This window comes from Equus caballus, chromosome 1 (genome assembly GCF_041296265.1).
Source record: "Equus caballus isolate H_3958 breed thoroughbred chromosome 1, TB-T2T, whole genome shotgun sequence".
NCBI lineage: Eukaryota > Metazoa > Chordata > Mammalia > Perissodactyla > Equidae > Equus > Equus caballus.
The window spans coordinates 151,151,587-151,168,475 of NC_091684.1; the positions used below are offsets into that span (position 1 = coordinate 151,151,587).

General features: G+C 43.4%; 2 protein-coding genes across 10 annotated transcripts in view; both read left to right on the plus strand.

Annotated features, from left to right (window-relative positions):
- The window catches only part of ARPP19 (cAMP regulated phosphoprotein 19), a 30,184-nt gene extending 20,600 nt beyond the window's left edge, over positions 1-9,584 (plus strand). For 3 of the 6 annotated variants that reach the window (XM_070273272.1, XM_070273340.1, XM_070273155.1), the window contains one exon: positions 193-545. The gene's annotated coding sequence lies outside the window, so the exon portion shown is untranslated. Of the gene's footprint in view, positions 1-192; positions 546-1,851 lie in introns of those variants that run through there. The other 3 variants (XR_011440689.1, XR_011440752.1, XR_011440663.1) reach the window with 2 other exon arrangements.
- A 5,732-nt stretch (positions 9,585-15,316) lies between these two features.
- Positions 15,317-16,889, plus strand: part of MYO5A (myosin VA) — a 187,589-nt gene continuing 186,016 nt past the window's right edge. For 3 of the 4 annotated variants that reach the window (XM_023617284.2, XM_070271283.1, XM_070271288.1), the window contains exon 1: positions 15,708-15,882. In XM_023617284.2, coding sequence (XP_023473052.1) covers positions 15,856-15,882 — 27 coding nt within the window. In that variant the 5' untranslated portion in view covers positions 15,708-15,855. Of the gene's footprint in view, positions 15,883-16,889 lie in introns of all 4 variants that reach the window. The other variant, XM_070271278.1, reaches the window with a different exon arrangement.

Consider the following 16,889-nt stretch of genomic DNA (forward strand, 5'->3'; position numbering starts at 1 on the left):
TTTGAGAGACAGGCTGCTGTAGGCATGGGTGAGGGGAAAGGGAGGAAGAAGAGCATTTTAGGTAGAGGGAATGTTATTTTCCAATAGGCAGGGAGTCGTAAAAATGTAGACCTAACTAAGGATGTTTGGTTGGAGAACATGGCATGTGAAGCAACTCTTGATTTTCCTCCCTAACCCTGTTCTTTCTTCCAGCCTTCAACTCAGTAAATGATACGATACCACCGTGCATTTGCCCACTCAGGTACTCAAACCAATCTTGAAGTCATCCTTGATTACTCAGAGGCTGTTACTAACAGATACCAAAATATGCTGAATTTGCTGATTTCTCTCCACTGCTGGCACCATTCCACAAGCCTCTAATATTTCTTACCGGGACAACTGCTATAGTTCCTAACACATCGCTTTCCACTTCTGCTCCCTGGTTCGTGCTGCGCCAGACCTCACTTCCGTTCTTAACATGTCGTGTAACCTCTCAAAGTGTTCCGAGCTCATTCCTGCCCCTGTTCAACACATTTCTTTTCCATTAAATGCTTCCCTGGTTCATAGCTCGGCTGGCTTTTTTCGTTCTGATCTCAGCTCAACTTTTAACTTCCTTAGAGGGATATCTAATTCGTTATTTATCCCTACCACCTAGAAACAGCTTATACATACTCAAATGTTTGTTGAATGAATAAAGGGAAAGGGAATATTGGGTTGGAAATGTTAAGTGGGAAACCAGATTAAGGACATGGATGCGGAGAGAGAATGCTTGCTTCTGTCTCAGCCATGGGGTAGGCTTTCCTTCCCTGAAGTAGGCTTTTACCCCCAGGGTTTCTCTGGCCGAGGAAAGGGCAAAGAGCTGTGCTCATAAACCTCACTTCACTGGAAGTAGTGTACCTGATTTTCCATGGTGGGGACGTAGTACGTGTTCACTGCTTCTCTGCTCTTGCTTATGATCATAACTTTGCAAGCTTTCTCTATCTGCCCCATTACCAATAAATTAGGCTGATTTGTATTCTAGGTTCTTGCTTTTTTGCATCTATATGAGCTAGTATTTCTAGTAACCTTGTCTATAAATGTAAGTTGACAGTTGTTTGAATAAATGCAGAAATGATCACTATAGAGCAGCCATATTTTAGTTTAAGCATAAAGCTGAGAGGCAGACACACCAGTGGGCAGCTTTCTGCTGGGCCACGCTTGTAGGTTACAGGACAAAGACCTTTCATATCTTCCTTAATTCTCAACCACTTTAATATCAATATGAGAAGCCCCAAGTGCTGTGAATATACTTGCTGAAAGGAAAACTAAAAATATTAGGGTTTTTTTTCCAGCAGAAAATTACTACTCTATATAATATGTCTGTCTTGAATATCTTTATATGAGTTAGGTCTGTGGCTCAAGTGTTGCCAGCTGGGGTAATTTAAGATGGTCATATATAGTAGTATTCCTACCAAGTTTATTTTCTCATATGTTAGGTTTATATGTAAACTTTAAAGATCTATTCACTATACTTGTTTCACATCTTGTAACTCCTGGGTATATTCTGTTAGAATATTGCCAGCTGATTGCAGTATATTCACATTCCTATGGGAGATTTGTTCTCCAAGTGTCAGAAGCAAAGGGAGCAACATGTTTTAGTAAGAGGAAGATGCTCTACAGTGTAGAGTGTAGCAGAGCAGTGAGAAGAGTGGGGCCTGAGAAAAGGCCAGTAGGTTTGGACATTGGTATCACTGATCATTTGGAGAGAGCAGTTTCAGTAGAGCAGGTGTGTTTGGGCATGAGGCAGAGGAATAGAAGAGGAATGATAAGTGACTGATGATGAATTAGTGGTGAGGATGTGTTTCTTATTTTATTTTATTTTTTTTGAGGAAGATTAGCCCTGAGCTAACATCCGCTGGCAATCCTCTTTTTGCTGACGAAGACTGGCCCTGAGCTAACATCCGTGCCCATCTTCCTCCACTTGATATGTGGGACGCCTGTCACAGCATGGCTTGACAAGCAGTGTATAGGTCTGCACCTGGGATCCAAACCGGTGAACCCTGGGCTACCAAAGCCCAGTGCATAAACTTAACCACTATGGCACAAGGCTGGCCCCAACAATGTGTTTGTTTTGAGAGATTCTGAGGTACATGAAAGAAGATACAGTTTTTGGTTTTGCTTTTAAATGTAGGAAAGATTTGAGTATGGTTATAGGCAAGACAAAAAGTATGGAAGAAAAATTAAAGATGTAGAGGAAGCAAGAGGGCAAGAACTGGGATGGATGCATGGGCGAAGAGATCAGCTTTGGCATGTCTTTCAAAGAGTCAGAGGACGAATGACTAGAGTTCAGGTGGGGAAAAGGGACAGTGGAGGAGAGGGTTCGCTGAATGGCCTTAATCGCATCCATAAGAGGGAGTGGTGAGGTCATATTCTTGGAGGGCATGAAGAGAAGAGGCTAGAGGTTTGAGACTCAGAAGGGTCTTCACAACTTTGTAAAAGCACGGATGTCCAGAAAGGATCTAGAAATTTAAAAGTGATTTCTTTGGGATCATTGCTTAAATTCATAAGTTTTTTTAAGAGAACCGACTGAAGCAAATGCCATCAGGTGGGGCATCAATCATAGGGTAAAAATATAGAAAAAGAATGATAAAACCAAAACTTACTTCTTTTTTTTTTTGAGGTAACATTGGTTTATAACATTATATTAAATTTCAGGTGTACATCATTATATTTCATTTTTTCTGTGTAGATTATGTCATGTTCACCACCCAAAGGCTGATTATCATCCATAACCATACACCTGTGTGAATCACCCCTTTCACCATCCTCCCTCCCCACTTCCCCTCTGGTAATCACCAGTCCAATCTCTGTCTACGTGTGTGTTTGTTGTTGTTATTGTCTATTTATGAGTGAGATCATATGGCATTTAACTTTCTCCCTCTGACTTATTTCGCTTAGCATAAGTCCTTCAAGTTTCATCCATGTTGTTGCAAATGGCAAGATTTCCTCTTTTTTATGGCTGAGTAGTATTCCATTGTGTATATGTACCACATCTTCTTTATCCATTTGTCCCTTGATGGGCACCTAGATTGCTTCCAAGTCTTGACTATTGTGAAAAAATGCCACAATGAACATAGGAGGGCATTTGTCTTTACACATTTGTGTTTTCATGTTCTTTAGATAAATACCCAGTAGTGGAATAGCCGGATCATATGGTAGTTCTATTCTTAATTTTTGGAGGAATCTCCATACTGCTTTCCATAGTGGCTGCACCAGTTTGCACTCCCACCAGCAGTGTGTGAGAGTTCCCTTCTCTCCACATCCTCTCCAACACTTGTTATTTCTTATCTTGTTAATTATAGCCATTCTGACGGATGTGAGGTGATAGCTCATTGTGGTTTTAATTTGCATTTCCCTAATAATTAGCGATGTTGAACATTTTTCATGTGCCTATTGGCCATCTGTATATCTTCTTTGGAAAAATGTCTCTTCAGATCTTTTGCCCATTTTTTAATTGGGTTATTGGTTTTGTTGTTGTTGAGATGTATGAGCTCTTTATATATTTTGGACATTAACTGCTTATCAGGTATATGGTTTGCAAACATCTTCTCCCAATTGTTAGGTTGTCTTTTTCTTTTGTTGATGGTTTCCTTTGCTGTGCAGATGATTTTTAGTCTGCTGTAGTCCCATTTGTCTATTTTTTTTGTTGTTTCCCTTGCCCAATCAGGCATGGCACTTGAAAATATGCTGCTAAGACTGCCGCCGAAGTGGAGTGCATGAACTTAACCACTACACCACTGGGCCAGCCCCCACCTTATGTCTTTTGATTGGAGCATTTAGTCCATTGACATTTAAAGTAACTATTGATAAGTATGTACTTATTACCATTTTGTTATTTTTTTCTGGGTGTTTTAGTAGTTCTTCTCTGTTCCTTTTTTCTCTTGCCCTCTTCCCTTGTGTTTTGATGGCTTTCTTTAGTATTATGTTTGCATTCCTTTCTCTCAACTTTTTGTGTATTTATTATAGGTTTCTGGTTTGTTCTTACCATGAGGTTCGTATATAATAACCTACATATAGAGCAATCTATATTAAGTTGATAGTCTCTTAAGTTTGATCATTTGCTGGAAGCTCTACTCTTTTACTCTCCTCCTCCCACATTTTACGTTTTTGATACCATATTTAACCTGTTTTTTGTGCATGTGTATCCATTACCCTCTTATCACGGAAATACATAATTTTAGTACTTGTGTCTTTTGACCTTCATGTTATCGTCATAGGTGGTTGATCTGCCACCTTTACTGTATTTTTGCCTTTACCAGGGATTTCTTTTTTCTTTCTTTCTTTCTTTTTTTTGATAATTTTCTTATTCCTATTTGTGGTCTTTTCTTTTCCACTTAAATAAGTTCCTTTAGCATTTCTTGTAAGGCTGGTTTATTGGGGATAAATTCCTTTAGTTTTTGTCTGTCTGGAAAACTCTTTCTCTCTTCTTCCATTCTAAATGATAACCTTGCTGGCTAGAGTATTCTTGGCTGTAGGTTTCTTCCTTTCAGCACTTTAAATATGTTGTGCCACTCCCTTCTAGCCTATAAGGTTTCTGCTAAGAAGTCAGCTGATAGCCTTGTGTTGTTTCCCTGTTGCCTTTCTCTTGTGGCTTTTAGGATTCTCTACCTTTAATTCTGGACATTTTAATTATAAATAATAAATGTGTCTTTGTTTGAGCCTCTTTGGGGTTATCTTGTTTGATGCTCTCTGTGCTTTCTGTGCCTGGATGTCTGTTTCCTTCCTTAGGTTAGGAAAGTTTTCAGTTACTATTTCTTCATATAGATTTTCTACCCCTTTGTCTCTCTCTTCTACTTCTGGGACACCTATAATATGGATGTTAGTGTGCTTGATGTTCTCCCAGAGGTCCCTTAGACTGTCCTTGTTCTTTTTAATTCATTTTTCTATCTGTTCAGCTTGAGTGATTTCCTCTCGTCTTTCATTCACTGATCCATTCTTCTGTATTATCTACTCTGCTATTGAGTCCCTCTAGTGAATTTTTTATTTCCATTATTATATTCTTTATTTCTAACTGGCTCTTTTTTATATTTTCCAATTCTTTGTGGAAGTTCTCATTGAATTCATCCATTCCTCTCCCAGGTTCATGAGCATCCTTATGACTATTAGTTTGTACTCTTTGTCAGGTAGATTGTTTATCTCTGTTTCGTTTAGTTCTTTTTCTGAGGATTTATCCTGTTTCCTTATTTGGAATATATTCCTTTGTCTCCTCATTTTGCCTCTTTCTCTGTAAGGCAAAATGTGTATAAGGTAGATCTGTGTATTAGGTAGATCAGCTAAGGCTCTCAATCTTGGAGAGGTGGCCTTATGTAAGAGATGCCTTATGAGGCCCAGCAATGTGCTTCTCCCTTGTCACCAGTTCCAAATGTTCTGGGAGTGTGAGACTTGGTTCTAAATTAAATTTTTAGACTTGTTTCCCTGCTCCTTTCAGCTTTTTTAACATTAAAATTATACTTGTATGTGATTCTGAAGTCAAGTGGTATAGAAGGACATAGTGAAAAGCTAATAATCACGAAATATACCTCTACCACCAAGTTTAGCTCCTAGAGTAAGAAATACTTGAAATATTCAAAAAACTGTGTTTCTTCTAGCAGTTGCCTCCGTACCTCTCAATACTATGTTTCTACCACTGTTTCTTGATTTTGTAATTTTAGACAGAAATTAATGGTTTTCAAGAGTGCTAAATGAGGATTTAGCATTTAACACTTCCCACTGCCACCCCCCTCCTTCTAGGATCATAACATCACTACTTTCGATTCCTTTATAGGCTTCCTTGACAATGTCTAATAATATATTTTCACCTTTATTTCTCGTTTTATTGGCTATCAACAGTATTTCTTGGTTCTCTAGTATGTAAAATGACAAGATTAATGTCCCGTCCTTCCTTTTGACTCTCCTCCATTCTCTCAACTTTTGTCATCTGTGTTCTTACAATTACATCATCAAGGTTGATAACATGTGCATTCTATTTTATAATCATTATTAATAGTCTTCTCAGCTTTACAGGTTGATAGATAGAGTTCACTGCAGATCACAGTTTGTACCATGATCACATTTCCCTGTATAGCTTTTGTTTTACTTGGTGTTTCTAATTGTTTTTTCCCCTTGTACTTTTGGCCTTTATCATAGCCACAATTATTTTAATGTCTTTCCTCATATCAAGTATTCTGTAGAGTCTTCCTTTTGCTCTAGAAAACTCCCTTGCTTCAATCTGAACTTGTTGCTTTCTTATCCTAATGCACAGGTGTCATCTTGGAACTTAGCTGCTCTCCAGAATTGAATCCATTACTTTCTAGTTTCCATGTATGGCAACCATTGCTTTTTGCCTGTGTCTTAGGTCAAGTTCCCTAAAACGAGTAGAAGTTCTTTATTTAAAAAAAATTTTGTGGATAGGTATATGCATCATAAGTATCTTTCCCCAATCTGTAGCTTGTTTTGTCTTAGTTGGTAATGTCTGTTGATGGACTCCTGGTTACATTTTAGAACTTAATTCAAATGTACATTTGTGAAAATGGAATATTCCCCTCCTCCACATCATGTTAATTGTTTCATCCTCTGAGAGAAAATAACCATTTTTTTAGCCAAGTTAGACCAATAACACTGTTTTAGCAGTTAATCACAATGCGTTCTAATTGCCTTCATTCAGCTGTCCTCCCTTCCAGGAAAGGTATCTTATTATTTTGCTCTAGCGCTCACTTAACCCAGTGTCTGGCCATAGTTTAAATGCCCAATAAATATTTTCTCGATGAAATTATAGCCTTGAATTGTAGTCATTCCCCTTAACCCCTGCTGTTCCACTCTATAGTGATCAGGGTGCATAATTCTGTCTCATTTAAGCAGAAAAGAGATTTATCAAAAGATAGCAGATCACTTATAAAATTGTTGGAAAGGCTTGAGAAACAGTCTTGCTGTAAATCTTCTAGAAACTATCCCCAAAACATGTATAGCAATGGCCTGATATGGACACTGTTACCACCCGTGCTGCCAGCCATCACCACCAACACTGAAAGCCAGAAGCCCAACTTTGATGTGACCACTGTTGTCCCCAGAACTGGGCCGCCTCTGCTGCTACCTTCACTGGCAAATGGAAGTTCTAGATAGAGCCTATTTCTTCACATTTACTCACTCCCATAGCCTAAGTCTTGTGCAGATAAATCTGATCTTTGTAGACTAGGTCATATGACTGTGTCTGAGCTGCAAAAGAGGTGAGGATTTGCATCTTGATTTTTCTATTAGGAGGCAGGACAAGTGTAGAAATTTTCCCAAAATACAGAAAAGATGACAAACAAAGAAATACAACAGATGCCATTACACCTTCCAATATGCCTCCTCAATATGACACTGCAGTGTTGTCTTCTTTAGTGTGTGAGAACTTGAGGAAGTTCAGTATTTCCTTACTCATTTTGATTTGATATGCCTTGACACATTAGAAGAGGCTCTTAATCTATACAGCCAGGTAGTATACGCAGATAAGTCAATACATGTGTACCATCCTAATCTTTGAGCTATTCATCCTTTCTGGCTGACTCCTAAGTTTCATTTTGCTCCCCATCAAAAATGCTCTTTCAGAAGTCACTGAATTCTTGATTCGGCTTCCGTTGAATCCTGAAAAATGACAGAACCAGGCAGTCCAGGGCAGGGAGTGAATATGTAGGGAGAGAGAGCTCTGAAGATTTGATTAATAATATCTTCAAATTGTATGACACAGTCCAGTTTCCAGTACACTTTCTCATTTATCTCATTTGAACCCCTCAACAACAATACACATATAAGTTGTCCTGTTTTTGCTGATGAAAAGAAGATAGGCTCTGGTTTCTTGCTCTTAGAGAATTTACAGGTAAGCCAGGGGAGGAGGCTAGAAGGATCTGTGTGGTAATGGATTGGAGTTGAAGACATCAGTATGGACTCATGTTTAGCTTAATATAAATACAGGTGACTACATATAGAAATATTTTTAGGTATGTCTACATACACAGGTTGGTATACACAGATATTTCCTTGCTCTGTAGCTGAGAGGGGCCTAGAAGCAACAATACTCCCGAGGCAACAAGGCCCAGATCTTAGTTTCTGATACCATCCTCCAAATCAGGGCTCCTTGGAGAAATGGCTGATTCTAGGACTGAAAAAGAAATATACAAGATGAGCCTGCAGCATCTTGTAATGCTAGAAAGTAAAGAAGGGCTCTGAAAAAGAACAAAGCAAAAAAAAACCCACGCAGAACGATGGCGGGTAGGTCAAAGGGACACAGAAACCAAATGAAAGAGCTCCCAGTGGCCAACGCATGAACCGTTTGAGCAAGAAATAAAGTAGTATTAGATTATAACCCAAAGTATAAAATAAATATCCACGAATCTATACTGATGTAAGTAACTGATTTATGTGGGTACTCTGTCCTCAAGGAGGTGCAGCATCACTCCCCACTCCTTAAGTGTGGGCTGCGTGTAGTGACCTCATTCAAAAGAGTGTGAAAGCTGGGGCTGGCCCCGTGGCTGAGTGGTTAAGTTCGCGTGCTCCGCTGTAGGCGGCCCAGTGTTTTGTTGGTTCGAATCCTGGGCACGGACATGGCACTGCTCATCAAACCACGCTGAGGTAGCGTCCCACATGCCACAACTAGAAGGACCCACAACGAAGAATATACAACTATGTACTGGGGGGCTTTGGGGAGAAAAAGGAAAAAAACATAAAATCTTTAAAAAAAAAGAGTGTGAAAGGGGATATATATTAGTTTGCTAGGGCTGCCATAACAAAGCACCATAGACGAGACGACTTAACAGACATTTATTTTCTTACAATTCTGGAGGCTGGAAGTCCACGATCAAGGTGTCAGCAAGTTTTGTTTCTTCTGAAGCGTCTCTCCTTGGCTTGCAGTTGGCTTTCATCAACCTGTGTCTTCACATGGTCTTCCCTCTGTACATGTCTGTGTCCTAATCTCCTCTTCAAAGGACACCAGTCATTGGATTAAGGTCCAAATGACCTCATTTTAACTTAATTACCTCTTTAAGGACAGTATCTCAAAACAGTCACATTCTGAGTTACTGCAAGTTAGGACTTCAATATAAGAATTTTGAGGAAGCACAATTCAGCCTATAAAAAGAGGGAAAGAGTAAATTTACAATTGGGAAATTTGATAAACACAACCTGAGCCAGATGACCAGGTCAATATTGACAGTGATATCTTGTGGATAGTACGACCCTTGATACGGTGTGACGAAAATGGCCCTTTACGTCACAAAAACCTATAACCCCAGTCTAATCAAGACAAATCCCCACTGAGGGACATTCTACAAAATACTCAACCTGTGCTACTCAAAACTGTCATCAAAAACAAGAAAAGGGAGAAACTATCAGCCAAGAAGATCTGAATGAGATATGATAACTAAATGGAATGTGGTATCCTGCATGGGATCTTGGAACAGAAAAAGGACGTGAGGTAAAAACTAAGGAAATCTGAATTAAGCATGGACTTTAGTTATGATAATATATCAATATTGGTTCGTTAATTGTAACAAACATGCTGTACTATTGTATGATGTTAATAATAAAGGCAAACTGGTTGCTGAGTGTCTTAATCTGTTCCAGCTGCTGTAACAAAATGCCATAGACTGGGTGGCTTATAAACAACAGAAATTTATTTCTCTTAGTTCCGGAGGCTGGGAAGTCCAAGATCAAAGTGTCAGCACATTCAGTGTTTGGTGAGAGCCAGCTTCCTCATAGATGGCTGTCTTCTCACTGTGTCCTTACGTGACAGAAGGGGTGAGAGAGCTTTCTGAGGTCTCTTTTATAAGGGCACTAATCCCATTCATGAGGGCTCCACCCTCATGACCACATCACCTCCCAAAGCCTCCATTTCCTACTACCATCCTCTTGGGGGTTAGCATTTCAACATACAAATTTGGTGAGGGGTGGGCAGCAAAAGCATTCAGTCCATTGCACGGATGTATGGGAACTCTCTATTATCTTTGCAATTTCTCTATAAATCTAAACTATTCTAGATTTTTTAATGTTTATTAAAAAAACAAAACAAAAGAAGGCTACCATTGGCTAGGCGGCTTGCCTCAGTCTAGACCTGGGACTAGAATCTAGGTCATTTGAATCTAAGTCATTTTCACTGCTGAGGAGCTTCTGCTGTGACCGCATAGAAGGTAAGCGTGTGTCTGTGGTTGTTGAAGGTACAGGAAGAGTGGCTAGTAAGTACTTAAAATCAAGTAATTCAGGAAGATCAAGGCCATATAAAGTAGGTGAGTGCTATGGCTTTGGGCAGAAAGTATTTCAAGATCCAGAACAATCAACTGATAGAGGGAATCAGGTACCACAGAGCTAGGCATAGAAATGCAGAGGCTGGTCAAATAGCAGGTGGTTAGGACACAGGCAGAAGACTGGGAACAAAGGGCCAGAGATCAGATAGATATTTTAGGAAACAAGATTAGAGTCTAGAATTAGAGTAATAGGTACTGAGAATAAAACTAATTGTACCTTTTGAGCAAATTATGGTACTTTTTATCCTCCTTGCCCAGGGAGCCTTAAAAGGTGGCTAGGCTTGAGCCCACAGGTGAGAGGGAGCTGGGATAACTGGCTGGAGTTGGGGAGGTGAAGGGATGGAGAGCCAGGAGTTCCTGATGCCTGCCTTCCATCTTCACAGTCTTCTAGGTCAGTCTTAATCTAAACTTGGGTTTTTCTCCCTCATAGCCTAGTCCCCTCATGCTGTTCCCTTACATATCCTTCTACCATACATGCCCTCCCACCCATATCATCCTTTGGGTCTTTCAATGAACTATTTGAGCTTCTTCCCTACCCACTCAAATGTCACCTATGCCCAGTGCCTAGTTCTCTGAAACATTAAATATTAGGATACATAAATGCTAACATACTATAACCAGTAACACAGTTCTTTGCCTCTGCCTCTAGAATTAAGCCAATCTTAAATAGTTAGAATTACTATCTTACATGATCATGCCACATGGCCTGCCTCTTCCCCTACCCCTGTAGCCACCCGTTGCAGTGAGCTCCCCAAGGCCAGGGACCATATTTCATTCATCTGTATCTTCGTTATCTTAAGTGCTGGCATATAATAGGCCCTCAATAAATTTTTTTCCAATTTGAATAAAGCAATGGCCACCCTATTAAAATTGCTATTCTCCCCACATTGTCTCTTCTCTGTTTAGTTTTTCTCCATCACACACTGTCATAGGCTGAACTGTGTCCCCCCAAAAGATGTTGAAGTCCTAACCCCCAGCAGCTGTGAACGAGACCTTATTTGGAAATTGGGTCTTTACCAGATGATCAAGTTAAGATGAGGTCATTAGGGTGGGCCCTAATCCATTATGATTATGTCCTCATAAAAAGGAGAAATTTGGACAAAGACATATGCACCCAGGGAGAACGCCACGTGAAGATGAAGACAGAGATTGGGGTGATGCAGCAAAGCCAATGAATGCCCAAGATTGCCAGCAAGCCACTAGGATGTAGGAGAGAGGCATGGAACAGAGTCTCCCTATCAGCTCCCAGAAGGAACCAACCCTGCCAACACCTTGATATGGCACATCTAGCCTCAAGATCATACAGTCCACTACTGTTTTGTGTGTGTGTGTGTGTGTGTGTGCGTGTGTGTGTTTGAAGATTGGCACCTGAGCTAACATCTGTTGTCAATCTTCTTTCTTCTTCTTCTTCTTCTCCCCAAAGGCCCCCAGCACAGAGTTGTATATCCTACTTGAAGGTCCTTCTGGCTGTGCTATGTGGGACGCCGCCTTAACATGGCTTAGATGAGTGGTGCCACGTCCACACCCAGGATCCGAACAGGCAAAACCCTGGACTGCCTAAGCAGAGCATGGGAACTTAACCACTCAGCCATGGGGCCGGCCCCAGTCCATTACTGTTTAAGTCACTCAGTTTATGGTACTTTATTACAGCAGCCCTAGCAAACTAGTACACTTACCACCTTCACCTACTACCTTAATAATTGTCTCCTTGACTAGAAGGTAAGCTCCATGAGGTCAGGCATATTATCTATTTTGTTCACTCATGAGTCCTCAGCATGTAGAACAGTTTCTGGTACACCACAGCTCTCAATATTTGTTGAAAAAAGTAATATGCATGAATGCTTTGGAGAAAAGGAATTCTTGACATTGACTTGGACATTGTTTTCATTTGATTTCAATTATAAAGCAACAATAGAGAACTTTATCAATTTAAAATAAAATATACAACATCCTCTGGGTACCATTTGGGAGGGGGGAATCCTAAACCCTCAGAAGTTGTAGCTCTTGCTGGTTTCCATCGTTCACTATCGGCAAAGTGCTTGGGACCGTGAATATACAGTTATGGTAGGGAGGCCAGCCATCAGGGTTTCCTTGTTGCTCCTTCTGGCTTTTAAGTCTACTCCTCTGAATAAGGGAAAGTAAGGTCAAGGGTAGGAAACTCTTCTCCTCTTCCTTACCTCCACTACCTTCCTTCTACCATGGCCCCAAATCTTTGAATGGTTGAATGCATGTGTTCAGGAATTAGAAGAGAATATTTCTAGTTTCTTTTTCTCCCTGCCACTAAAAAAAACAAAAACCACTTGTATTTATAAGACCCTTTCAGTTTTTTCTCAGTGTAGAAACCGAGTAAAGAAAAAGTTTTCCTCCACCCTTTTAGGGTCCCTGGCTGGATCTGAAAATTAAACTGAGAAAGACAGATTAACAGGATAAAAACATACACATTTATATTGTTTTTCTTTTCTTTCTTTCTTTTTATTTTTTGAGGAAGATTAGCCCTGAGCTAACGACTGCCAGTCCTCCTCTTTTTTGCTGAGGAAGCCTGGCCCTGAGCTAACATCCATGCCCATCTTCCTCTGCTTTATATGTGGGACGCCTACCACAGCACCGCGTGCCAAGCGGTGCCATATCGGCACCCGGGATCCGAACCGGCAAACCCCGGGCCGCCAAGAGGCAGAACGTGCAAACTTAACCGCTGCGCCACCTGGCTGACCCCTATATTAAGTTTTACATGACTTGAGAGACTTCATAAGGAAATGAAGACCCAAAGAAAAGGCAAAACTTACTTGCGTTTATATTCGGTTGGACAAAGAGAAGCAATTGTGGAAAAGTGACTACTAGGTGGGGAGGGTAAAGGAAGATAAGAATAATTTTAATAAGGTCTGTTTGTATAGGATTCTCTTGGTCTCAACTTCTCCTCCTTGATGATAAGAATGTTACTTTCCTTCTAGTATAGGAAGGATATATCTCATACGAATTTCATCTCCTGTTTTTAAGAAAAAAAAGGAAAGTCAGAGTGTTTTTCTTGAATTTGCTGTTTTTCAAGTGCCCCTAACTCAAAATAGTCAATATGGTAGTCCCTCCTTATCCGCCGTTTCACTTTCCATGGTTTCAGTCAGGGGGGATCAACCACGGTTTGAAAATATTACATGGAACATTCCAGAAACAATTCATTAGTTTTAAATTGTGGGCCATTCTGAGTAGTGATATGAAATCTCAAGCTGGCTTGCTCCATCCCACCCAGGACGTGAATCATACCCTTTGTCCAGCATATCCATACTGTATACACTACCCGCCATTCGTCGCTTAGTAACCATCTCGGTTATCAGATCGACTGTGGGAGTACTGCAGTGCTTGTATTTAAGTAACCCTTATTTTACTTCATAATGGCTGCAGAGCTCAAGAGTAGTGATGCTGGCAATTTGGATACGCCAAAGAGAGGCTGGAAAGTGCTTCCTTTAAGGGAAAAGGTGAAAGTTCTCAACTTAAGGAAAGAAAAATATCATACCAGAGGTTGCTAAGATCTACAGTAACTTTTATTAATATTGTTACAATCGATCTACTTTATTATTAGTTATTATGGTAATCTCTTACTGTGCCTAATTTAGAAATTAAACTTTATCATAGGTATGCATATATAGGGAAAAAGCAATATATAGGGTTGGGTACTACCCATGGTTTCAGGCATCCACTGGGGGTCTCAGAATGCGTCCCCCACGGAAAAGGGGGGACTACTGTATGCCAAAGCAGCTTACTGGGGGGACATGCCCTGAGCTCCTTCAGCAGGAGACTCAGCATTTCTCCACAGTCCTAGGAAGTGGGTATTATCTGAAGGGTGAGAAAACAGTCGGTGGTTACCACCTTACCCCAGGCATGAAGAATAAGCAAGGGGTACAAATCAAGCTGTTTACATTTCAATCCAGTGTCCTGTCTGTTGGATGGGTCATAAGCATGCATGTTTTCTCTTTTCATGTCTAGGCAAAGAAAGGAAGGATGGGAACCAAAAACATGAAAGAGACTTGGTTTTAGGATTGGGAGGAACAGAGAGAATTGTGCAGGGCTTTGGACTCTGTAGCCATTACCTCTGGTATCTCTGAGGAGATTGCAGGCACGAGCAAGGGGAGGAGAGGCCTGAGTTCCAGGCAATGAGGACTGGCCCAAGTGTCCCCCTCAGTCAATGGTCTTCCTTCAAATACACAGGCAGGACACACACACAACCAAGGACAGCAGCCTCCAGAGATGGTCTCGATAGAAACCATCCCAGATTCCCACGACAGGCACCGGGCACCACTTAGAGTTCAAGAAATAAGAAAGATGAGCACACGAGAGGCTGGGATGAAAAAATATGGAGATTAGTCAACCAGAAGTGAAAGTGTGGGTGAGGAGGAGGTAGAGAGTGAAGAGCGTGGGGCTGGAGGTGGAAAGACCACATTCTTGTGCTTGATGTGCAAGGGTAACAGTGAGCAGACTGAATGCTGTTTCTGAGATTCCTTTGACCTTTTGATACAGAGCTACGGTGCAGGTATAGACGTTGCCACAAAAGCCCTCAGGTGGCGTCTCGATCAGCTTCACATGGCACTATGGAGCCGATAACCACCAGTGGGAACAGGACGAGGAAGAGGGCTGGGGCAGAAGGGTAGTGGCGCCTCTGCAAATCCACAGGCCTAGGAAGGAGGTAGGCTCCTCGGCTGCCGCCTGGGGGCATCCAGTTTCAAGGCTCACTTAAGCTTCTGTAGCTTAAAACAGGCCCCTACGCTCTGGCATCACGAAACGACCCTGCTGCAAATGCTGCGGTTTCGAGGTGACCTTGGTGACCTTTTATCTCAGATTTACAGTCCTCACTCATTCCCAGATCTCTGCTGCTAAGAAGGGTTTTCTAGAATTCTAGGTTATTCTATGGCCTTCCAAGAAGGCTCCCCGCAACTCCTTTCCCTAGAAATGCTTGGAAGGACAGGCAAAGCAGCCTGGAGACTTCCAGTCATTTATCTGGACACCCCCAGTGACACCAGCTATCGCCACCCCTCTCAGGGGCTGAGCTCTTCTGCACGGTCCAGGGCTCGCTTGGGGTAGGGAGTGTCTGGGATGCGACGCGCCCCTCGGGCGGGGGGTGCCGCCGGCGGGTGTCCTGGGGCGGGCTTCTGGGCCTCGGGAGCGCGGGAGGCGGCCGCCGCTCCGGCTGGCAGGCTGCGGATGCTTGGTGCCCGCAGCCGATGGGAGGCGGCGTGAGCCCGACAGAGCGCGAGCGCTCGAGCGCAGCCTCCTCCCGCTCCCACAATGCACAGGGCGGCGGCGACGGCGGCAGCATCACCGGCCGCCGAAGCGGCGGCGGCGGCGACCCCAAGGCCCCTGGGCACGCGGAGCGCTCGCGCCGGCTCGCGGAGAGCCCGGGAGTGATGGCGAGGCCCCCGCGGGCCGCCCGCGCCTGAGGCGCCCCGCCCCGTCCCGTCCGGCGCGGCCCGCCCCGCCCCGCCCGGCCCAGCCCTGCTCCCTGCCGGCGGCAGCCCGGGCGCTTCCTAGTCGGCGGGGCGGCCGCCCGGGCGAGGTGCGGCCTCCGCGCGGGCGGGGGGCGTCGGCGCCGTGGGCCGCCATGGCCGCGTCCGAGCTCTACACAAAGGTGAGGCGCCCGCGTGGGGAGGGGGCCGCGCGGCCCGGCGCGCCGGCTGTCAGGCTGCGGAGGGGCGGGGGCGCGAGGGCCCGGCCAGCGCCACCCCCTTTCCAGCATTTCAAAACCCCCGGCCCGGCCTGCCCGCCGCCCGCAGAGGCGCCTTCCTCTTTCGGGCGTGGATGCTGAAGAATGCGGCGGCGGGAGGCCTGACTCAGGGGTCCCTGGCCCCTGCTCGCTTCTTGGGCTGCGAGCAGAGCGTGTTCGGAGTGGAAGGGGGGCCCGTGGGGATGGAGGAGGGCGAGCCTGGGTCAGGGTTGCCCAGCCTCCGGCTTACTTTGGGAAAAATCCCTGCTGGTGGGAGATGCTGGATCGGGTAGATCAGATGCTCCCTCCCTTGGGGACACGCGCTTAAAATAACGTCTGTTGGTATGCGGTGCCGCTTCTACCGCCCGCCAACCTTTCTGTGAGATGATTTGGAATCCTGCAAACGGTCGCCAGTCGATTGTCACCTTTCGCCGCCCGGTTTCAGATTGTTGAAATCCGAAATCACCTGGGGCGGCGAGCCCCTGGGGAAGATGCGGCGGGATAAATGGCAGCTGATTCATGGGCTGGGCTGGGAGGGTCGGTACTCATTTGTCGTTGGGAGTTTGCAACCTGCGTGTAATCCCTTAGAGCCTTGTTAGGCTCGATGTCTTCACCGTCCGCTGGGGCGACCCTTTTTCTTCTGGGTTTTGTTTAAGAGAAGTGGCAGCCTTTTCTTTCTTATCCTGACACCAGTATTCTCTAGGTCTGGTAATCTCTGAACGGCTTATTTTGAGAACTGTTCCTTTGAAGACCGTTCTGAAAATTTGTCTTGGGCAGTGCGTGGTGCCCTTTGTGAATGTGGTAGTCATGGCATTTTACACTCTAACTCCTGTGTAGGTAGGTGTTTTGCCAGTTATTAATTACCTCAATTCCAGTTAACAGAACTGGTTTAACTTTCCAAGTTTGCATTTGCAGCTGAATCTCCATTGAGA